General features: G+C 39.7%; 1 protein-coding gene and 1 long non-coding RNA gene across 6 annotated transcripts in view; one reads left to right on the forward strand and one right to left on the reverse strand.

Moving 5' to 3' along the window:
- The window catches only part of TPK1 (thiamin pyrophosphokinase 1), a 311065-nt gene that overhangs the window by 90636 nt on the left and 196039 nt on the right, over positions 1-24390 (forward strand). Inside the window, exon 1 of one of the 5 annotated variants that reach the window (XM_027675795.1) lies at positions 17989-18262. The exons of the other annotated variants lie outside the window; for them this stretch is intronic. Within the exon in view, the coding sequence (XP_027531596.1) occupies positions 18241-18262 (22 nt within the window). The 5' untranslated portion in view covers positions 17989-18240. Of the gene's footprint in view, positions 1-17988; positions 18263-24390 lie in introns of those variants that run through there. 5 annotated transcript variants of the gene reach the window in all.
- Positions 10923-13096, reverse strand: LOC113964045. Its single transcript, XR_003533036.1, has 3 exons — positions 13041-13096; positions 12566-12629; positions 10923-11171 (listed from the first exon to the last, which is right to left on the reverse strand). It is a non-coding gene; the product is annotated as an uncharacterized LOC113964045 (long non-coding RNA).

Raw genomic sequence — 24390 nt, forward strand, 5'->3', positions numbered from 1 at the left:
CGAGGCTCTGCATGTGTTCATGTGTTCAAGCATTACTGCTGTGAATGATTTTCAAGATCTGACCTGAATTTGACTTCATGGTGGTGGCATTTTGTTAATGCTTTACTGCATTTCACTCCCCTTTGGAGCTGTGCACCTTTAACCCAGTCCTGCTGCCTTGCGTTATGCAATATCTGTTGTTTTGGTGAAACCACAGCGCCCTGATTCTGACTGCTCTGTGTGGGATACTCTTCACACTCATGATTTAAAATACTTTTTAACAACCTTAAAAAAGCTTGATCACAGAATCATTTAGGTTGGCATAGAGTCCAACCTTTGACCAATCACCACCTTGTCAACTAGACCATGGCACTAAGTGACACATCCAGTCATTTCTTGAATACCTCCAGGGATGGTGACCTCACCATTTGCCTGAGCAGTCCATTCCAATGTTTAACAGCCCTTTCCATGAAGAAATTCCTCCTGATGTCCAGCCTGAACTTCCCTGGTGCAGCTTGAAGCTATGTCCTCCAGTCACTGGTTGCCTTGTAGAATAGACTGACCCCCACCTTGCTACAGCCTACTTTCAGGTAGTTGTAGAGAGCGATAAGGTCCCCTCTGAGAATCCTTTTCTCCAGGCTAAACAACCTCATCTGGTCCTCATATCACTTACTCTCTAGACCACTCCCCAGCTTCATTGCCCTTCTCTGGACACACTTCAGCACCTCAAAGTCCTTCTTGTAGAGAGGGGCCCAGAGGGTAGGGAGGGGCCCCAGTGCTGCTGGACACAGCATTTGAGCTGCGACCTCACCAGTGCCAAGTACAGGGGACAATCACTAACCTAGTCCTGCTGGCCACACTGTTCTTGATACAAGCCAGGATGACATTGGATGACATTGACCTTCTTGGCCACCTGGACACACTGCTGGCTCATGTTCATCTGGCTGTCGACCAACATCCCCAGGTCCTTTTCTGTTAGGCCATTTTCCAGCCACTCTACCCCCAGCTTGTAGTGCTTTGTGAAGTTATTGTGGCTGAAATGTAGACTTGGCACTTGGCCTTGATGAACCTCCTACTGTTGGTTTTGGCCCATCTTTGTAGCCTGTCCAGATCCCTCTGCAGAGCCTTCCTGCCCTCCAGCCGGTCAACTTTATGTCATCCATGAATTTACACTCGCTCCCCTTGTCCAAATCATCAGAAAAGATATTAAACAGGACTGGACCCAACACTGATCCCTGGGGTACACCACCAGTGACCAACCACCAACTGGATGTGGCACCATTCACCACCACTCTCTGGGCCTCCAGCCAGTTCTTAAGCCAGCGAAGAGTGCACCTGTCTAAGCCGTGGGCTGCCAGCTTTTCCAGGAGAATGCCCCATGGGAGACAGCATCAAAGGCTTTGCTGAAGTCCAGACAACATCCACCTTTCCCTCATCTGCTAGGTGGGTCACTTGGTCATAAAAGGAGATCATATTGGTGAGACAGTACCTGCCCTTCCTACACCCATGCTGATTGTGTCTGATTCCCGGGTTATACTGTATGTGCTATGTGATCACACTCAAGATGATCTGCTCCATAACTTTGCTGGGTGCTAAGGTCAGGCTGACTGGCCTGTAGTTTCCTAAATCCTCCTCCTAGTCCTTCTTGTGGATGGGCATCACATTAGTGAGTTTAACCACCCCACTGAATACATATGATTCAAAAATATTTGTCAGGAACATTGTTGAAAGAGCAGATCTTTCATTTGAGAGCTTTTTTTTTCCTCCACTCATTTTATTGCCTTATAAATAAATATTGCTATTCTAATGTTTCTCAAATAGGTTAGCATAATCTATTATGTTGAATTTTACCACAGTTAATATCAAGATCCATATACCTAAAATATTAATCAAAATATTTCTGAAACAGCGTTTGCTGTTGAAAAGATGGTGTTGACAATAAATATCTGTTTCTGCTTCCAAAGGAAGTTTACATAAATATAAAAAGGTTTTTCTCTTGTTAGAAAGAATGCTAAAAATATTTTATTTTAATTTAGTAATGTGCATTGTATATACAATGTTAATATGCATAGAATCAATTTTTATGTACATATATAAATAAAAAGTGTAGAACTTGGCTTGGTGGAATTTTATTTGTTTTTGTTGGTTTATTTAGCACACTCACTAAAGATTCTAGTAGATTCAAAAGACTTACCCTGCCAAAGAAGGGGGTATCGGAGTTAAAGTAGAAAGTCCTGGTACAGATGATAATAAAATATGCTGGTAGATCTACGTGAGCTGTGAAAGAATAATTTCCATTTTCTTTCACTTTGAAAGTAATTTGTGATTGATAAACTTGTCTGGATTATCCTTTTTCTTTTAGAATGGGTCTTCAGTAAAGCTCTACTTGATCTAGTTCTGTTAAAAAATTACTTAATATATGTGGTTTTTTTTATTTTCTTCCCTCAGAATCTTATATTAAGTTTAATGACTTGAAAGCTGTGGTAGAAATTGTACCTTTAAAATTCACAAGAAATAACATGTTAAAGCAGTATATTTAAATCCACAGGAATTTGCTTGCTCAGTGACTATGCTAATAATAAAAATTTATGTACATAAATGTACACATAGAGATTCTCTCACCTTACTTATTTCTCTTCGCGTTTTCCTTTATCCCCTTTTCTGAGTTGAGCACTCCTCGAGGGAATTGGTTTTGAATGTACCGTGGGGTTACCGGGAAGTGGATTTGTGTGTTAATTTCAGATGGGTTTTAAGCTTGCTGATAACTTTTCCCTTCTGTGATGAAATTTTCTTTTATTAGTTAATGCTGACTTTACTGCATTTGGACTGCATTCTCCGTCACTTTTTATGAGTAGCAAAATTATAACCACCATAAATGCAGAGAGCATGGAGGAAGAGGAGGTGGAATAAAGAATTTATTTTCATGTGTTTGGGATTACCACATAATTCTCAAATGGCGGGGGAAAGTGGATTTTAATAGTATCCCTAAAGGTAGGGGTGGGGAACAAAAAACCAAACAAAAATAAAATTATTTACTTCATCTTCCTCTGTGTCTGTATTACTGTAATTCTTGTTTCAGACTAATGAGAAAAGATGTGTTTTTATTTATTCAGATTTGATTAGTAGAAGCGAGATATAGATTGTATTTTCCTTCTACGTTAACCGTAGTTTGACAAGAGAGACTCAAGGTGAGCTGAATATTAGAGAGTAGAAAGCGAGTTTGGAAGGCATCCCTGTGAAAACTAGGGGTACTATAGGAGTACCACACGTGGGTAATTTGAGGCTTGCAACATATTTGTGTTGACTAGGGAGTAGGTGGAATTGGATGAATTTGGCTCTTCCTTTATCCAATCATATCCTGCAGCTTGGTCCAAATAATGAACTCTATAGCTTAGCTTATCAGAAGAAATTGGAAATTTTGGGTAAAGTTTGATTCTGGCGGTTTCCCAGATATTACTGTTTAGCTTTGCACTCAAAAGACACAAAGTGTAGTGTTTTCCATTGCTCAGTTTAAGTTGAAAGGCAAAGGAAAGTTTCTCTAAGAAAATTTCTAACATATAATTTCATTTTCCAGCAGCTTTCAATTTTGTAATAACTTGCTTGTTTTAAAATTATTTTACTTATCCAACTCTCCTGAACCTGAGGTGCAGTGTCATTATAATGCAGTTTAAAGACTAAAAAAAATTGCTCAATTTGTAGTATCTCAAAAATGCGTGTTCTGAAGGAGTGATTTCTGGTGCTTCTTGACTTCTGGTTCACAGTGCCATTTATGTAGCCTAGTTATGACACCAACTTTAACAGTTCGGTGAGAAAAGCATTTAATCTGAGTTAATATGGAGTCTATATGCTTGCTGGGAAGACTAGTGAGTGTGCGCGGAAGGCACAGCTGAACTGATGTCAACTGAACATAAATAACGTAAAAACCTCACTAAAGAAAGATACCCTGGGTGATACTAATACTAAAGACCATACATTCTGATGTTCATATCATGAAGGGTATAGTAGCTTTTGATACAGATTATGTATACCCACAAATAGAGTTGAGATAAACGATTTTTTAAATGGATATTTTAAGATGATTTTGTGAAAAGAAGAAATTATGTTTCTGTAGCCTCTTATACCTTGCTAGTCCTTCTGAATCTGGCTTTTCAGTCTGGGCAGGTATCTTGGAGATACATATTCATGGACTATTCAGGTGTCTTTTCACTACTGGTTTGAACATTCTGTCTTAGATAAAAATCCTTTGGATTTTGATGCGATAACAGATGGCTTAAAAATGAAGGCTGAGGAGATATGCATGAACAAAAAGTGCACCTCTTGGCAGTGGGATTTTAAATAGCTGTAGCTGTGTGGATTCACATGAACTGAAGCTGAATCTTTTCTAATGGTAGGACACCTTGGAAACTTCACACAACTTCCTTGCAGGAGAATTACATTTAGCACTGCTAACTATATTGCGGAGCTCCAGTCAGGTTGGGACATGGACCAAGCTGCTATGAACCATGTCACAAGAACATTAAACATCCCTTGGCCACCCACAAGGCATATTTCTGATATTATGGCAATTGTAGTAACAAAATCTAGTTTTGCTTTTAAGGGCTGCTTTTTAAAAGTGTCCATGCAACTAGACAAAAGGGGAGAATAAAGGTACTTCTAAATGGCAAAACTACTAAAAAGGCTGGTTTAATGCTGCCATGAAATAGTAAATAAAAAACTAGGTGAAAATTTAGCAGTCTTTAATACTTCAAGCTACAGAAAAGTGTGCTGAGCATATTGAGCATTTTGAGCAGTGATATTTTCTTTCTCATTGCACACATTACACCCTCCCTTTTTTCTTACATCATAATTGCCTTTCCATACATTACCAGAAACATTTCTTTAAGAAAAGTCATGCCTTTTAAAACAGAAGCATTCAGTTTGAAAATGGTTTTTGATTTTATTACTGAATATGTTTTGAAACAGATTTCTCTGAAACTTGTCTGACAAAGGGATATTGCAAGCAATACGTTCCTTTTATATATACAAAAGCTAAGCCCAAGGAAAATCAAATTTTAACAGGTCATGCAGTTCCATCACCTTAAAAAAATAGGAAGACAGTCAAAATCCAATTTTTAAATAAAATTGGTGCCTGCTTGGACTGTAATCACTAACTTGATGTTAAGCTTTATGGGAAGCGAAACCTTTTACAACCTTATTCTTCCCTTACTGTGGTCTGTAGGATTTTCTTTCCTCCTCTAAAGCTGCTTTACAGTGCAGGTATATAAGCTGCTGTTGTGTCTCTCCTGGTTCAGGTTGTATTTTCAGTGTTTGGGCTTGACTTCTGGCTCCTAAGATGGATATAGCAGCCAAGTCTCCCATTCCCCAAGCCTGAATGTTTTTTGCAGGGCTCTGCCTATGCCTCCTTTGCCTGTGCCCACCCCTGGTATAGCTGCACACCTTCCTTGGGCCACAGACCAAGTACTGCTGGTGAAAACTACCACAGGAGTAGAGCAATGAGAACTAACATCTCCTGCCTAGCCTATCACAGTCATGGGAGGTGGGGTCCAGTCCACAGCAAAATACATAATTTTGGCACCTTTTTTCTGGTCACAGCTCAGGATCTTTGCTGAACTGGTAAACAAGAGGTCTTGTTTGCACAGAGGATCAGAAGGAGATGATGAGTTTCTTTCCCAGAGCTTGTATTTTATTAGATATTGTACAGACGTAAGTAAGAGACTACTGCTGCTTTAGGGACTGGCATTAGCAACCTACAGGTTGCTTCCAGTGTGTATTGTGTGTTTTGTAGATATTATGTTATCCATTTTCTCTCTGCTTTGTCTGTCTTGTTTTTATTAAGGCAGTGCCTGGAGAGGGTCTATGATGTGCCAGTCACTGTAAGTACAAAAACTCCTAGGCCTAGGTCCTGTTCATATTACATTTAAGAAAAAAGAGATAGGGACTGACAAATGACAAGAGTAAAAGATGTACTAAAGTACTTTGCCTGATGCCCTGCAGTGCCTTCATGCACTTGTTCAGAAGCTGAGTTTTCCTTAGATTCTGGAAGGTCCCTGTACAAGGGCAAGTGTGCTGCTACATGTGTATTAAGGAGAGCTTGGGGTTTTGAGGATGGAAGAAGAAAGAAGGCTCAGCTCAGTTAAATAATCAGACAATGGAAAAAGGAAGCAGGGAAAATCTGACAACCCTTAGTTGATAGTTCGGTTTGTGTTACTGTCATTAACTACCACTATGGCCTGGTGGTATCAGCTCTGGTGGTGGTGTGAAATAGCAGTTCTGGGCCTTGTTGAAGAAGTGACTGTCTGTTCATGTTCCAAGTTCTTATACTTCTCCCCACAGGAAAACTATGACTGTGCTTCAGAGAGGACAGCATAAAACATTTGCTGTAGAAATGTTTTTTGTTTATTAAAGAAACACAAAAACCCCAAGTATGGTCTACCTGCAGCTTTAAGGGGATTCTTTGATGAGAAGCTATTTTACCTTGCTCCTTCCAGGGCACGACTGGACAGAAGAAACCCTCTTTGCTCAGAGTTTGCACAGTAGTTCTGCTGATCTGCACCTTCTGCCAGGCTGCAGGCAGTGCAAGTACTCAGCACATTCTTTGCTTACTGTAATGTAAATCTCCTTTCTTAATGTTATTTTTAAATAAAGTTAGCACCTCTAGTAGTAGATTTTGGTAGTGATGATAAGAGCACTGACTTTTATATCCCTTGCTTAAAGCCATTAAGGCAAGTCAAGACTTTGTAGAATCTGTTCTTAGCAGGATCAGCCATCTTTTCCATCTAAGTAAGTCATGGCACTGTAGTTCTAGCAGTCTCTGGACAATACGTTAGTATTTTTCTTGCCTTGTCATTATTTAAACTACTCCCCTTGCCTTGACAGGCTTTGTAGTAGAAGACTAGTTCTTAATTTTGCTGGCAGTTTCTTTGTAAAATGGCTCAATGCTGTAGCAGAAAATGGCTTTTTTGTGTCAGTGGTAACTGAAGGCTAATATTTCAGGCATGAAAGAGTAGAAGGGAGAGATGGCTTGACAGCAGGCTGAAAACCCTTCTGAAAAAAAGCCTTCTCTCAGGGAGACATCAGGCTCTGCAATTTCCAGGCAGTGTGGTGGGAAACACGTTACAGAATCCTAAATGACCTAAAGATGGTCAAAAATGGTGATCCTTGATAACAGCCTCTGGCTGAAATGCCACATAAGTGAAGAGCAGAACAAAGCGGTGCCTGGCCCTTGTTTTGTGCTGGGTATAACCCAGCTGACACTGCTTCCTAGAAGATACAAAATCCGTAACCTGAGATGACTGGACACTAGAGTGACAGGAAGTTATGCACATCTTTAGTCTTAAAAGGCCCATTACAAGAACGTAAAGGCACTATTTGGTCAGTTTGCAGCTCTTCTCAGGGGATTCAACAAATGGGTGCTGCATAGAGTTCTGTTTGCACTGAGTAGCAGCGAACTCTCTAATGTGTGGAAGAGGACTGAGCAAAGTAAATGGAAAACTATACATAATGAATGCTGCTATGCAAGCTGTTACCTCAATAGTAAGAATTTCCATGGGTTTTTTTTAGGCAGGTGTATACTAGCAATCTGCTGTTTGATCATGTTTGCAACCAAAACACTTAGCACAAGAAGTGTGCACAGCTACCAGCTGTCAAGAATTTGCATGTTCTTAACGCGTACCATGAAGCATCTTTTGCCTGCTTCTGTTCTTGTTTGTGTCCCAATAATTTACTAATTGCCGTAGCTCTGCCTTACAGCGACACCTGCCGCTGCAGTCAGGCTTGGCAGAAAGCTGGTTCTTGGCTCAGAGGTGTCAATTTCTGCTCCCCAGGTGATTGCTAGGAGCTTTGCTAGAATATATTCAAGTTCACGATCTTCTTCCTGATTCTGGTGTTATCGCAAAAGAAAAGAAACGTCCCTCAGGCCAGCAGTTGGAACACGCATGGTGTACAGGTGCCAGTCCCAAACTTAGTGCCCATGAAGCTTTGTGCACGAATTGTGTTGGTCAACTTCAAAACTGATACAGAATGTGCTGTAAATTACACATTAATCAGTGATAGAAAATTAGGGTATATGTTTGGAAAAGTACTTGAATTGAAGTGATTATGTGGCTAAAGCCTGGATTTTGCTGAAGTACTTGCTAACTGTGGTCTTGATCCATTAGTGGGGGGATTGATCCATGACTGAGGGGCTTGATTCCTGGCCTGTCTTTGATAACCTCTGTAATTCATATCTGAAACTCTTTGCGGCTTATACCAGGGGCAGATTTTATGAGATAGGGTGACTTCCCTCGCTTTCCCTTGTAAATCCCTGTTAGAGCTCATTTCTTCCATATCCTAACAAGAAATTGGAGGGTTAGGGCCAGCTGGAGGATGTTCAAGTTGACCCACCAGTGTGAATGAAAGGTGGATGGAAACCAGTGATCCCACATCTTAAACTGAAAAGCAAAAGTTAACATGAGGCTGGGTGCCTTGGAAAATTATGTCACTAAAGTACAGATATATTTGAATATAAACGTAACTCTGATTCCTCATTTCTTCCTCCCTCCAAGCTGGTGTAGGGCTCATTTTCTTAGGGTTCAGGTAGTCAAATGGAAAGACTGAATCGAGAGATCCTGGAAGGGGGCTGCCTGTGTTTTGTTCAGAAAGAGATACATTTGTCAGTTGCAATCTTTTGTTCTTTCCTCAGGCAGATTTCCCAATAGTTTGGTCAAGGATTGAACAAGAGTAATTGAACTGGACACACTAACTAGGATATGGTCTCACAGGTATGCCGCAAATCAAATGAGTTTGTGCAAAAAAATTAGCAGAATTGCTGCTGGCTTGGAATTGAAAATACACCAGGAGAGAAACTTTGGTGATATTCTCTTAGATGAGAGATTTTGTTAGTTTATAGTTCAGTGAAATATATTTTCCAGTGTCAAAATAGATAACTTATTTCAGTAATAGAAAAATAACATTGTTTTTTCCAGCATGAAAGTAATCCTACCAGGGATACACATACTGTACCATGCTAATATAATTCTACTTTAATACGAAGTAGAAATTTAATATCATTCCTGAATGTTACTATTGCATTATCAGAAATGAATTTCAGCAAGAGCAAAATGACTGATGTTCCAAACAATATTATTAAAGTTTGCAGCAGGTCTCTTATAGATTGCAATAATAATTTAAAGGTTACCTTTAATTATTTGTTGTGTGTTGGGTTTTGGGTTTATTTTTCTGTATGGTTAGTTTTAATTATTTCCTCTTATACAAGCATTTCTTTCTTAGTATTCTTATTTTTTCAAAAGAACAGTGGATTGATGGTTCTCTTATTTAGGTTTGTTTGTTTATTGTTCCAAATGCATATTGCATTGTTTTACTGTTGAATGGATGGTGTCATTCCTCTTTAGAAGAGGAAAGACTAGGAATGCCCTGGTGAATTCAGTTGTGTTAGGAAGTGAATGTTTCGTTAAACCTTGCATGCTGTTTTTGCTGTGTGAGGAAATGCACCACTGGTGCTTGAGAAGAAAAGAGATATAGTTTGATTTCCTATCTGTCCCCATTCTTTACTATCAAAACAAGACGGATACCTCCCTGAGGGCAGCTGGTTGTTTCCTTCCCCTGCAAAGGCTTTCTCAGCAGTTGTGGTGGCTGGGAGATTGGCGTCACTGGTGCCTCAGTGTGACTCTTGTCTGCTGCTGGAAGGCAGCATCTTTGCACCAGGTATAATGTAGTGTGCAATTCCCATCTCTCCAGTGGTATGAGAGCTGTTCAGACAGAGAGAGCTATAGCAGTGCTGTCTCTGCAGCTCCCTGGGCACATACACTTTCACCAAGACCTGTTTTCCTCCATCCTGTGCCTGCCCAGAGAGTGATACGGGCTTTGAGAAACTGCTGGCATGGGAACGTCTTGGCTCGGTCGTCTCATCCTTGATAGAGTGGCAGGACAATGCATGAAGTTATTGCATGTCAGGAGAAATAGCATGACTGCTCGCCTTTTATTCGTGCTTATTTTGTGAGAACCTGTCCTCTCTGTTTTCTGATTTTTTTTCTACAAAACCCCAGGAAGTCCATGCTCCTCTGGTTACACTTTTCACTTTGCTCTCACAATTGCTAAATTTTAAGCAGAGTAAAATAATTGTGTGGGTCATAAAGCAGACCCTGAAATATGAGGTAACAGCACTGTGGAGCAGCAGTGGGGCAAGATGGAAACAACAGGTGAAGAAGGGGAGGTGAAATGGTGGGATGTGTGGGAGGAAGAAGGAGGCTGACTGAGGGTATTTGTGTTGCTGTGAGTTGATGAGATACTGTGTGCATTTGGAAGCCAGACTAGATGAAATGTCAAAGAGGGAGATAGTAGGGATCAAGACAGACAGTGAAGAGAGAAAGAGAAAAGATAAATGGCATTATAACTTGACCTGTTACAGGTGCCTTGTGTTTGGATAGAGTGAGTGCTAAGTGTGGTTTGAATCCTGATACTTGAGGAGTAGAATTTTCTGCTTAGCACAGGTGGCTTCACTGAAATCACAGACCTCAGGGGATGAGGACCACTACATGCAGAAACCTCTCAAATTATGGCTGAAAAGCAAATACTATTTTATGCTCCTCCAGATAAGCCTTTTAAAATTCTGGAAATTAAGAGTGGGATTAATCACATAAAGGAAAATTTAACCTACGTCTGTTAGTCACAGCGATTGATTATGGTTTGCTAAAAGAGCAACAACCTCAAATGTTTCTGAGACTGGAAAGCTAGCTGTTAAAGGAAATTTCTGAAACTTTTTTCTCTGGCAAGGGACTATTGATTGGCTGAACTGTGACTTGATAGTCAATTTTACCTGTGAACAAGCACCAGGATATCTACTTCTCTCTTTTTTTTTTAACATTAGTTAATAAAGATGACAGTTTGGTCATCTTTTAATCTTTCCCAGAGAAATCATTGCATCAGTAAGCAAAAACTCCCTCCAAACTGCAAAACGCATTAGAAATTCTGGTGTCTGTATCAAGCAGACAGCAAGGCCTTATGCAGATCTCTTTCTTCACAGGCAAAACTGTGCTTGTTGCCTTTATGGTACAGATGTACCTATGTAGCATCTGGTGATCCAGAGATTCAGAGATATCTTTCCAGGTCTGCATGACAGTGAGTGTCATGTGTGAAATCAGAGCATTGCTGTTCCTTGCTAGGGAGAACAGTCCCCCAGTGTTGGATGTTTAAATCTGCATACAAACAGATACCTGCCTTAGATGTTTAGTCATGTATTATCACACCATGAGTAAGAGAAATCCTTTCATCAAACCTCTTAACAGAGAGGATCCTGCTTTAAACACATCTTGCTGAAGTGCTCTGGTAGAACTTGACCTCGAGTGTCTTAGCTAATGCAGGACCAACACAGTTGTTTGGAAGTAAACCGGTAAAAAGCAGTGAGGAGATAAATATTTTAGATGAAACTCCTTTCTTACACATACTAATATGTGCTTGTTGTGGAGTTGTATTTTTTAATTTTGTTTTGTTTTTTTTGAGGTTGTTTGATTGTTTTTAACTCTCTAATGTTTGACATTTAAGGTTCAAGCCTGGGAATTCCCCTGTGTATTTATCAAGGGATGCTATCAGAGGCCTGGTCAAAAATGGATGAGCAGGAGGTGAGAAAACTGGTTATCTGGGGAAGACAGGAGTTCTCTTCTTTTAGAACAGGGAGATCAGAGAAGATGAAAAGACTGACTTCTGTATAATTCTTGTGCTTCAAAGCCCAATAGATAGTGATACTGTAGGCTCCAAGGACTCATGAAAGATGAAATTCAGATTAAACAAGTAAAAGAGTTTTTTATCATTTTACTAGCTCTTTGCTACCAATACTGATTTAAACAAGGCCAAGTGCAGGAACTCACTACTTTAAACTAAAATGCTGTGTACTAATCTGAAGTCTCCAGCACATCTGGCAGATAGGGTAGCATGGGATTGGTGCAGTGATTCAAATCACATTTCAACATCCTGTCTTCTAATATTTTCTGTTCCTGATAATGAACTATTTAGTATGGACAGAGCTTGTAAATTAAATAGAATATTGATATTCTTTTTGGCCAACACTTGACTGATTTAAAAATGGATATATTAGCTATACTTAGGACATTTTTTTCTCCCACCCTTATAAACCGTGTTTCTATGAAAATTTTAGCAGGGTGATAATTTCCAATTTGCTATCAACATTACAATGAAACACTTGTTATATTAAGATTTGCAGTTCTTTGGTGTTTGTTTTTTTTTCCATTGAACCATTTTGAGAACAAAGAGCAACAGATACAATATGTAATGTATTACCAAGTGAATAAGACAGTGTCTTGGGGTTTTTCCTGTTTGTTTCACAGGCAATGTGTTCTCTAAAGCACATCTTCAGAATAAGCTCAAGTGTGCTAAATCTAAGGCTTTGTTTATTGAATGCACGTGTTTCATCTACAAGGGAGAAATGGTCCCGAAGAAGAGGCCAGTATTTTTAGTCAATAAGGATTAAATGGTTTGGCTTATGCTCAAAGGATGGCAAAATGTTTCCATATTAGCATTAATTTAATAATACAGTTAGATAGGAGGTAATTTAAACAAAACAAAGAATTCATACCTGGTGTACATGAATTCACTTCTGAACTTCAGACTTCAATATCTGCTAAAGTCTAGTCTCTATCCTTTGAAATGAAAAAAAAAAAGGCCAAAATGAGAGGGAAAAGTTCTTTAATTTTTCACTTTTAGGGCTATTTATCTTTGTAACACATGGAAATTGAAGGCCTGGAGCAGTAATTCTGAAGCATTTTGATAAAAATCATGTGCAATGTACTGATCATCTTTGTAACTGGAAATTAGACATGGACAAATTGGCTAGTAAAAATAGTTTTTGAATAGTCCAGAAGCTTGCAGGTTTTTCTAAAACACTGCACAGTCCCAAATTAGGGGGCTGGAGTTTCCACTGAGCCTCTACTTTTCCGTTCACTCTAAACCTCTCTCCCTTTATGAAGCCTTAGGGATCTGCCATAGTGCTGTTTCAGAGGTAGAAGATAAGAGCTGTTTCTACTTAATGCAAAGATCTATAAATTAATTACCTGTTTGCAGCCTTGCTATGAGGAGAGTTGTCACACAAAAGTTCATTCCCCTTGAGAGCATACTCTTGGTTTTGTACAGTAAACTCTAGATTGCTTCCTACAAATATTTTTACTTGGAAACTTAATCCTAAAGCTCTTTTACAGCTGTAATAAGGAGAGGTTTTGAAATCAATGCACTTGTTTCTTCATCACTTTTATGAATTGGGAAACTACTGCTATGCCATCTTCATTCATAACCGGACTGCGTATAGATGTTGATTTTTTTTTTCATGGATGACACAGTATTGATTTTGCGTTTGCATTATGTAAGAGAATTGAGATGAGAAATCCCATTTTGCACTCAGAATTACAGTTTCTAGTCTGGTTTGTAGCTGCCTGTCCAAATATGCTTTATTTGTGTCTTGTGATGATTTGACATATCATTTCATCAAGATAACTAAGAACTTTCCAAAAATTATTGATGGTGTGATTGTTTCTTTTGAAAATGTTACTTCACACGTTCTATATTATTTTAAGAATTGAAAATATCCTATTTTGGGTTTTTCTACTATTTTATCAAATGTTAATGAAAGAAATGTGTTTGAGAAAATTATACCATAGATCTGATTTTTATATCAGTATGCCAGCTTATACTAGGTGACATTCTTTTTTGACTGTTGGAAAATTTAGCCAAAAGAAAGTGCAAGAATATTTTTTCAATTTTAGATTTATTTTGTGTAGGAAGATGTTGGATCAAGATTAGTCTTGATGCAGGTAGCTAAAACTCTTCTTCTCCTAAGAGGAGCCATACACTGTACTATCAATATTGAATACAGGTTCTTCCTTGAAACTCTATTAAAGTGCCAGTACTAGAGTAATAGCAATGCAAATCTACTGCTTCCTCGAAACCTTTCTGATTTAGACTGGTGCAAACACCTGTGCGTATGTACAAGTAGCTTTTCCAAATATGAAAAAAAGTAGGTCAGATCAAGTCTTCTTGTAATTTTATATTTCCAGTTTCTTCAAAAATCTTCCACTGCATCTTACCACTACCCAAATCTGGGAGTTAGGAGAATGGAAAACATGTGGGGGTCAGTCAGATACAAAAGGGTGAAACTGTCATAAATGAAATAATGATGGTTTGGGGGGGTTTTTGACCATTTCTCCTAATGATGTTTTTAATAGTTTACTGTTATGATTGTTTGGTTGAAAATCTATTGAAGAATTTACCTATTAAGAGTAGGGAAAATTATCTATATGTGCAAGAGTATGCACTATGTACATAGGATAGATGTATATTAAAAAAAATAGAAAAAATTAGAAAATAAGTGTTGTATGGAAATCTCTTCTGGGCTGCTAAGGTACAGTGTGTGTTTTAGTACCACATTTAGTACCAATGAGAATTAATATATTTTGTGCAATTTAAAATAAGTGTATGTTTAATTTTTTGATGAGTTGCCGGCTACTGCAAATCCAATTTATGCAAACAAAATTTGAAATATAAATGCATTAGCTGAAAATATTTAATCATAGACATGAATATGAACTTATCATACTCATTGCTTTACACTTGCAGGTTGGCTTAAATTATTAATGCATATTGTTGAGCGGAAGCAAAAGAGGCAGTAACACTGACTCTGGCTGTGGTGAGGACTGTAGTCTTGCTGATGGCCACTAGTAGTAGGAGATTATTTCTCCTTCTTTGCTGTTTTAGCACAGCTGACCACCCTTTCCAAATGTTGCCTCCCTGCTTGCCCCATGTCCTGCACATTCTGGGATAGGGAGCAGTGATTTCATGCAGGCTGTCATTGCTGATGCAGTCCCAGATCAAAAAAAAAAAAAAAGCTTTTTTTTTTTCCCCCCCTCTTTACTGTCTGATCCTTTGTGGATGTTTTACGGCTAATAAAGGTGATTGGTTTTTCTAGTAGTCTTTTTTTCCCTATAGGAATAGAGTCAGCTTGTTATTGAAATTTGTCTGATAACAACGCTGACCAGCAATTAAAAATTGCAGGAAATTGGGGTATTCCATCATGTTTGTAGCTGTTTATTTTCCTTCTGTCAGAAATCAGTGCTGCAGCAATGGAAAATAGGAAATGAAGAAATAAAAAGTTGCATTCAAAGCTTGAAACCAATGGAGCTTACACTGAATTATTAAATAATATAATTTTAAAACTTCAGAAGTAATATTAATGTTGAAGCCTCTGCATTTCATTTGATACTCAAGTAATGGATGCAGAGAAAGCTAGCTGCACACTCTTTCAGTTACTTTACCTTCAATTGTATTTCCAAATAGGTGTTTTCTGTAGGTAGACGGGTTATAGTAAAGTTTAGTTAGTGAGGCACATTGTGCTTAGGAAGCAATGAAAGAAGGTGGTATTTGAAAGGCAGCCTGATGGTTTGCATGATGAAGGATCATCAGCGTGGTATCTGCAGGGGTTTGATGTTCGGGACTCGCTGGATCCTTCATCAACAGTTGGGGGTTACATAGGCAAGGTTTGGATGAGACATTTTGGTTACCAGTCACAGGTCCGCTGGGGAAGAACTGCAGTCCAGGACAAGCTCCTCGGCACGCGCATGGTAGTCTGCAAACCAGGATCCAACCCAACCCTGGGGCCAATGTGTGGCACTGCGGAAAGGGCTTGTGAATCTGTGGGGAATTCCTGGTGTCAGATCAGACTTCAGTAAAATGCAAGTATATCACTGTAGAGTGCTTGTATTCCTTCTCAGTCTGGAAAAGACAGATTTAAGGCCAAGGTAGGATTTTCCGTTTATTTTTCAGTAGCTTGTTTGATTTGTGAGGATCTTTGATTTGACAAATTATTCGTTAAATACATTCAAAACGAATAGTTTATCAGGGGAAAAAAAATGTCATATTGTGCATTTTTCCCCTTCTTTTCCTTCTTCTTCTTCTTCTTTCTTTTTTTTTTTTTTTGATGTGTGCCCTAATTGTGTTTTTTTACTGTCACCTAGTAATAAAAGATGTGTGCTCAGGTCAAAAAGAAAAGATGATTAAATGTTACATTATTGCCTCAGCTATCATTTTTCAAACAAAAAACAAAAAAAAGCAGAAAATGAAAAGAATAAACTTCTTCCTGATTCTTCCCCCTAGTGGCATCAAGCCACGTGGCCTTGTCATGAAAAGGTCACTTAGATTTTAGCTGAAATGATGACAGCACATGCTTTGTTTTACATTTGAGCTCTGTCCTCCTGGTTTTCTCTGTGACACAGCACGGGGCTGCTCTGCTTGTGGAGCCTGTTACAGCAGTGGGTTTAAGGCAACATAGTGAGTACTAGACCTCCTGGGTTTGACAGAATGGGAGAAGAATGACAGGAAAGAGAAAATCATATCCTAAGTGGGACCTGTAGGAATATTAAATCTAACACCTGGCAAAAGATTACTCCAAACCCAGCAGCCTTGAATATGAATCATTGTAATGAACTCTGCATGGAAGTGCTCCTGATGACAGTCCAGAAACTCAGTCTGGTGAAATCACAGTTGCTCTCCTGCCTCTGTCTCTGACAGCATATTAGTCCTACTATACTTACTGATACTCAAGGTTTTTTGCTTGCAATCATGTTTTTTGGTACTTAAGAATGTGGGTTTTAAAGGATTGATCTGTTCTGTTTATTATTTTTTTCCAAAGTGAGCATTGAGATACAAATGTTTGTAGGATTTTTTTTTAAAGTAAGATTTTGTTTTGATGACTGTTTAACAGTTTTTGGCTAAAATTCAGTGGTGAGTTTTGTCTGTGGGAGAAATTGTTTAATCTTCCCTATGTTTCATTTCTGAGTGAAGCTTTTAGAGAGACATCGTTATCTGTGTGGCTTTTGCTCAATATTGAATCAATGCACTGAAAAAAGAGTAGTGTTTCTAATTCATTCTCACATTGGTTTCTTCCTTGTCTTCTCATATTTAATTGCTTAATGGATTCTGCCTCTGCTTGGCTGAGATCTCTATGACATTTACAGCTCAAAGCAGAGTGATTAAAGAAGCTCTATAGGAAACATATAATTACCTTCCTAGAAGTACAGTTGTTTTCCATCTGAAATCCATAGTCCAGTCCAAATGGAAGCAGACTGCCAGCTGCAGTGTTGGTGATGCATTTACTTCAAGACTACTGAGTATCTCTGTTCTTTGTGTGATACTGATGGTTTAGTAGTCAGGTATGAGACATCTGTAGCTGCTGTATCTTTCTTGGGTACACAGACAATTTAAGAATAGCAACCATTGTTTTCTTTGCAGGATCTGTAAAACTAAAACTTGTTCTGGGCTGGAAGTATGCATGAAAAATTGTGAATTTCCAATGGTAGAAAAAAAGAGTGATCTTGGGTGAAATTCCTAAGAATGGGCTCAATCCTAGGAAGTGCTGAGTAGTACGACAGAAGGCTGACTCCTCTTGCTACTGCTGATTATAGCAGAATGAATATGCACCTGTAGCAGCAGCTTAGAAAGCACCTGTATATCTCTTTAATTTTATTTGGAACCACAGAACATCCTGAGAGTGGGTGACATTCTTCATTATGCTTATTTAAAGCCCTGTGCACTGCTACAAATTTAAAATCCCAGTGACATGAGCTGCACCTTTTCAGTTTTAGACAAATTAAGGTGTGATGGTGCATCCCACTCCCCCAGTCCTCAGGCCTGCTCTGTGATCTCAGAAATTCTTGATAAGATTTAACCAAACCAGCTGAGCCACAAAGCATCCCTTGACCAACTGGGCCATGAGGTACTCCCTGATCGTACCAGGAACTCTTGCATGGTAAAGGTGGGAACAACCAGAAGCATCAGCTGCCCAACTGTTGTGGGTTACAAAGGGTTTTCCCCTGGAGTTGGAAGGTGGTTAATCCCAGGGGGTGGTGTTCTTGGTGTAGAGCCAATCAGAAACTACAGTTCGCCCCTGTGAAATTAACATATTACAACAGACCAGCACAGGAGACAGATTACGTAGTTGGAAGAGAGGCAGCCATGGCTTGAGACACCACGTGTTAGAGCTGATGGGCCAGGGAGCCCCGCTGGGGGCCAAGGCCCTCAGGCCCGGCTGGGGCTACGGAAACCCGGCGCAGCGTTAAAACTGGACCGGATGCTGTGGCCAAAAGGCTGGAGGGAGTTTTCTCCACTGTGAGTGGGCAACAGAATGGTGGCAGAGACAGCACTGAATAGAGAGCTGAAAGCTCTTGGCTGAAAGCCAAGAAGATAACCAGGAAGCAGCAAATATGGCACATGGCCAGGCTGAGACGCAGAGATATCTGACAGAGAGAGAGAACCAAGCTCAGTAGAGACTGGTTGGGTGAGACTGATTTACTTCCCCAAAACCCTTGAGACCCCTTTTGGAAGGAGGGGGTGGGCTTCCATTTGAAGGGAGTTCTGAAATGCAGCAGCAGCTAGAGAGAGAGAGGACTCAAAAGCTCGGAGACGTCCTGGAGCTGGATCAGGACGGTCAGAAGGAATGCGGGGTAAGTGGCCTTCCTTCCCCCCCCTTGCCATGTTGGCAGCATAGGAGCTCCGTTAGAACGCTTGGGGCTAAAAAACTGAACTGAGAGCCCTAAACATTCTGACTCAGGGGGAATTTGACCCTCTGAGGAAGGGACTTTCATGGGATGCCTTGCACTCCGTGATATGACCGTGGTAAGGCGAGTTTTGTCCCTGCTTTGCAACCCACGGAAGAGAGACCTTTGGTTGGAGCCAAAGGGCCAAAAGGGGTGAGAGAAAAACCCCCGCGTTGTAATGAAGAGGGAGAGAGAGATTTTCCAACTATGACGGAGTGAATCTGCTGCTTAGAAGAGATTGTGCTGCCCAGAAAGTGATTTTCTTCTTTCCTTCTGAACTTTTATTTGGAGGGAAAGTAGGGATTTGATCTATGTAAATATATTGCTTTACCGTGAGATAGTTAGAATTGTTGTATATAAATGTATTGTAGTATTTATTGTGTTAGTAATAAATTTTGATATAATTTCCCCATGCTAGTAGATGTGTTACGTCTGAAAACCCCTTTCACATTGAGGCAAAGTGTGGGGGGCTTAGAAATTGGATTTTTGGGGAGTCAAACCACAACACCAACCAAGGTGGGAAATAAAGGATAATCAATTACATTTTGTAGCTTTGCTAAACCATATACCTGAATCATAACGCAAGTGTAATGGTACCATTATTACTGCACTTTGGGAAACAAGCCCTGTAGTCACCTACTTGGGTTGTTGCCAGGATGGAAACCTACTGATGACCGAAGTCAATCATCTTGTGACCCTATAAGCACTGGTCCTAAGTGAAGCCCTTTGAGTGGTCCTGGACCACAGTGGGCTGTGCCAGCACCTCACTCTGAGCGGGATACCTCAGAGATGACAAGTCTCAAGTTTGCAGTATTTGAAGGATTGTCGCTACCAATGAAACCTAGGCTGATACCCCCACCCTGCCCCATCTCCACACTTCTTGAGGTGCAGCTCTTGCCTATTGGGAAGCACAAAGGGGTTTGATGCGAGCATTTCGGCATTTCATTATAATTGTAGTGAACCCTATTGAGTTTCTTTGTAAATGTTAAAGTAGTCAGTTATTAAGTGCTCTAAACCCTTTTGCACCCTTATCTTTGCATCTGTATCTTTGCACCCTTACCCCCTTTCGCACTCCCAGATTCTGTGTAAATGATTTTAAATTGCTTCTTATTTGATCTTCCCTCCTTGGATGCTTTAATCTATGTAGTAAGTAATAGAGTGAACCTTGCCATTGAACTCTCTGAAGTCGTATTTTCACAAATTCACATTAAACCCTGCCTTCACCAACACCTTTGACCGTGTTTCTTTAAGCAGCCAAACCACTCTTTTGCAACCTAAGAATAGACCTAACTAAATAGTTAAAAAGCTTCTTTGCAAGACCAGTGTCCAACCGCAAAGCAGAAAACTATTATGGACTAGTGGGTGATTTGCTATTTTCTGGTCAGAGCTGCAGCTGACCAGAAGAGGGATGTCTCCAGTGCACTGTACTTGATGTATAATAGCAGTTGCATACAGTCCTGATAACACAAGTGGAAACACATGGATGGGAGGGAGTAGTTTGAGATGCAGTTAGATCACCTAGCTAGCAATCTGCGGCTGTATAAAGCCATGGGTTTGCTAAATTTATTTTTGCAGTTTCTACAGGACAAAGGAGAAAACGAGGAAGCACATAAATACAGATTATGCATTTTGTTGTCGATAACCACTATTTTTTTTAAGTAATGCTGGGACAAAAATGTGTTGGCCCAATGTATCAAGCAGACCAAGCAGTTTTCTGCATACCTCCCATATATATCATGTATGTATTACTACCAGCACTCCAAGTCATTAATTAAGCAGAATTCTCTTATGTGTAGATTATACTGGCAGGTTAATTATGGTTACCAGGCTACTGAATCAATAAAAGAATAAAGGAAACAGATTGCATACCTAGAAGAAGTTGTGTAAAATTAGAAAAGGAACAGAGGGGATATACTAAGGCAGTTTAAGGAGAGATGTCATAAATTTGAATTTAGGCAAAAAAAATGGGTTGATTTCAAAATCCATTTGAAAAAAAAAAGAAAAATATGTTCAATGCTAATTGCAAGGAAAAATAGAATAGGAATAATAATAGGACTAATGAGATTATGCTTTTCTTCCTCAGGTATTGATGTAGTGTATAAATGTATTCCCTTTTTATGCCCTCATCTTATTTAGTCTGCTGGAGATGCATCTGTTCTGCAGAGTCTTTCCCCCTGCCTGAATTTGCAGGGCTATTGAATATGGTGATATACTTGCTTCTTTTCTGGAAAAAGCATCACGACTAGTTAGCTTGGAGCCAAGACCTTCTTTTTTTGTGTTTGATATGTTATTCATATCCTGTCTCACAGGGACAGGAAGTATTTGCCAAAGGGGTAAATATCAATATAATTGTTTCCCTTATTTTTGTTGTTATGATAATTTTTTTAACAACTAATAATTAGCCCTAAAATTGGTGCTTCAACTTCAGTCACTAAAGGGAAATAGTTCACTGGTTCATAGCAGAAGAGGCACCATTTAAAATAAAGGCCATTGCTCAGAAAGACTTTGATTTCTTCACCCATATTGCCTGTGAGAAACTCTTAGATATCACAGGCTGATAATATGCTCTTGATGTAACTTTTCCTTGGCAGAGGTGGAGATGAGGGCTATTTACTCTTGCTGTGATTTCAGACACTACTGGACTTAACATATGCTGTTCCCGTTAACTTGGGAAGTAGTTATCGTCAGTGGCATTGAGGTCCCTCTCCTGTACAATGAAACAGTTGATTTTTCAGTTATGTCTCCATGCCCTAGTCACTGAATGACACAGGAGTTACAACAGAAAGGAATTTGACAGATAGAAAAGGGGGTACTTTGGCAGATGGAGCTATTGCTGAGGAGTAGAGCTTAACACAGAATATTCAGATTGGAAAGGTGGTACTTTGTGGTAATGCCAAGGAGTACAGATTCACACACAAAGCCAGGGCTGCAGTGCACTTGCACTCTTGTCCTCTTAGCATCGTCTCTTCTAATAACAAAAGCATGAAGCAGTACCTTGGGGCTCTCCAGCTGAGCTGGGCAGCTAAGAGCGTGGGCCTCGTCTGCTTCTAGTTGTTCTGGTTAAAAAAGCTATCACTCCGAGTTGCATATCACAACATCTTTTCTGGAGGTGTTGGTCCTCCTCACCCATCAGAGCTCAGTGAGCTACTTGAATGACCATTCCTTAGTCTGTCTCAACTCACACAGGCAGGGTTAACTAAAAGCCTTTAGATAATGTCTTTGGTGACTTAGTTCTTTCTGACATTACATAAGCTAGGGAGTACTTCAATGTGCAGCCCACCTGGCAAAGTGAGGGGTCTCCAATAAAAGGATGGCAACCTTTGAGCCAGAAGAGAAGGTAAGTGCAAGACCCTCTATGTTCTGACTGACCGCTTAAGTTATTCTTCACTCTACCAGCCCCACCATCCGCTATGGTCACCCTGGAAGATAACTTGGTTTTGACCTGTGTGTGACCAGTAACACTTCATCCCTCTGTGTCACTTTCTACCTTTTCTTTTTTTTTTTTCATCTATTTAACATCTTGGAAGAAGGTGTCTCTGTTTTCAGGATGCCAAGCCAAGCAAAACAAAGCCCAGATCCTGTTCAGGTCCTTCCGCTTCTGCTGAAATAATTAATGAGGTTTCATATGAGCTGTTGCAAAGTGCCTAGAGACTGCTAGATTTGCCTACACAGTTGCCGTGGTGCACCTTGGCCACATAGTTGTTTGTTAAGCAATTTTGCCTCTAATATAAAAGGCATTGTATAAAATCAGTTCCTGTTATCTTTTCATAGAGAATCGCCATCCAAACTTTAAGCTTAGAATTGCTGTCTCCTTAAATGCTTTCAGGTAATAATGATACAAGTTCTTCCAGTTAATATATATCATTACTTTTTATAAAGCAAAGCTTTGTTCCTAGCTGTAGAAATATTGTGATTTACTGGCCTCCGGCCAATCTGTTAATTACCTGCTAGTTCCTTAATGCACCTGGGGCTTTGGTTGATTCCAGTGTAAGTTATTAACTTGCTGGTAAAGGATAAGCACCTCATAAATGGTTTCTTTGAATAACTTTACAATGCTGTAGAATTTTAATTTTTGTATTTTTTTTTCTTATAAATAAGAATAAATATGTGGGGGGCAGCTTTAAAGTGCAGTTATATAAGGCAACTCTTGATTTGAGATATCAAATAGTAGCCACATATCCATGTGTACTACGTACAAGTGTCACAGACCTGTTACTTAGGTACCTTCATATTTTTGGGAGAATTTCAGTAGTTTTACATGTACCAGACTGATTGAAGACTGGTTTGTTTTATAATGCTTAGTTTGGTTTGGGTTTTTTGGTCATGTTATTTTAAAATAGATGAAGAGATCTTAGGCCAGGCTTCACTTGTGGTAAGTCCATTGAGAGAATTTGCAATAGTTAAAGACAGTTAAAGTAATTGAGACAGATAATAGACTCTTTAATCTCTTTTTCTGTATCCCATCCTGTCTTTTTTCTTTTTTTTTTTTAGAAGTTGTAAGCCTCTTATTTTTTTTAAATGTGGGATAATAAATGTAAAACTCACTGTTCTCAGAAGGAAAAGGCTGGGACTGTCCTTGGCCTGGGAAGCATCCTTTAGGAAGCTTATGTACCTGAAGTTAGAAAATAATTTTTCTGCAGCTCTCTTACAGTTTTGCTTATAAAGAGTGTCTCAACTGATTACTTGCTTTTGTAGCTCACGGGGAGAGAAGAGATTCTGTAATTGCCTAGGTCCTAGGCCTTGCTTAGATGCCTTCTATCTGCTAAATAAGCCGATGGACAGGATAACTAATTCAAGGACAAGTATTACAGACTCTTCTTGCAATGGGCCATTAATATATTCTGTGTGAGCTGAACTCCCTGAGAGAACTTAACAAATATGCCCAGGATAAAGAAAGTGCATCAACCCATTTTTAGCTGTAACCTCAAGTGAGAGAAGTTAAAATCATCCCATCAAACACAGCAGGCAAAAATGCTGTTCTTGTGTTGTTTGTATTCATAAGGATGGATAAGGAACCTGCCTGAAGCAGTGAATCACCATGGTAAATGGCTGGCCAGCTACCATAATTTAGAAATGATCTCACCTAATGAGATCTGTCAGGATCAAATCTGCTTGACCTTGGCTTATTAATACGGGTTTAGATGGAGGCTGGAAGGAGTAGAAGTAGGATAAGGAAACGGAGAGGAGCATGTTCTGTACAAGAAGGCTGAGAGTATTAGGACTTGCCATAGTGGGTACCATAATACTATGGGCAAGAGAGAGCAGGGATCCCTGGAGCAGAGCAGTGCTAGAAGCAATACAGAGGAATACAGTGCTCATTCTTCTGCCCTGCACATTGTTTCAGTCTGCAGGAGAAAGCTCAAGTACCTAAAGCTCCCTGTGATGAACTGGTAGATTTTGTGTTCCCCTGTTTCCTTCTTTTTTTTTTTCCCCCAAAATACCTCAGCCAAGGTCACATGGTACTGCATGGTGGATATACCCATATAGAACATTCCCCGTGGTGGGAGTTCAGCAGCCACATAAGAAAGAATGACTTGAGAGCAGAAATAGAGGTGAACTTGGTTGTCCCTGTTTGTATAGGCTGGCTAAGTTGCTGGCTAAGTTGATGGCTAAGCTATGGGGAGGGCTGGATTGCCCACCTAATGTACACCAAAAGGAAAGATAATAGGTTTGTATCACTTCTGAGAGGTGGTTCTGACTGAGAAATAAACACCAAAGGAAAGTGGCTTTAGCTGAAAATTGGATTCTCAGCAGCAAGAAGTGCCAGATCTGATTGATTGTACCTTTTCCCCCAAAACTTTGGCAGGCTGTTTTCTTTGTCTCT

The sequence above is a fragment of the Neopelma chrysocephalum genome, unplaced genomic scaffold (assembly GCF_003984885.1).
Source record: "Neopelma chrysocephalum unplaced genomic scaffold, ASM398488v2 Primary Assembly neopelma1_26, whole genome shotgun sequence".
Taxonomy (NCBI): Eukaryota; Metazoa; Chordata; class Aves; order Passeriformes; family Pipridae; genus Neopelma; species Neopelma chrysocephalum.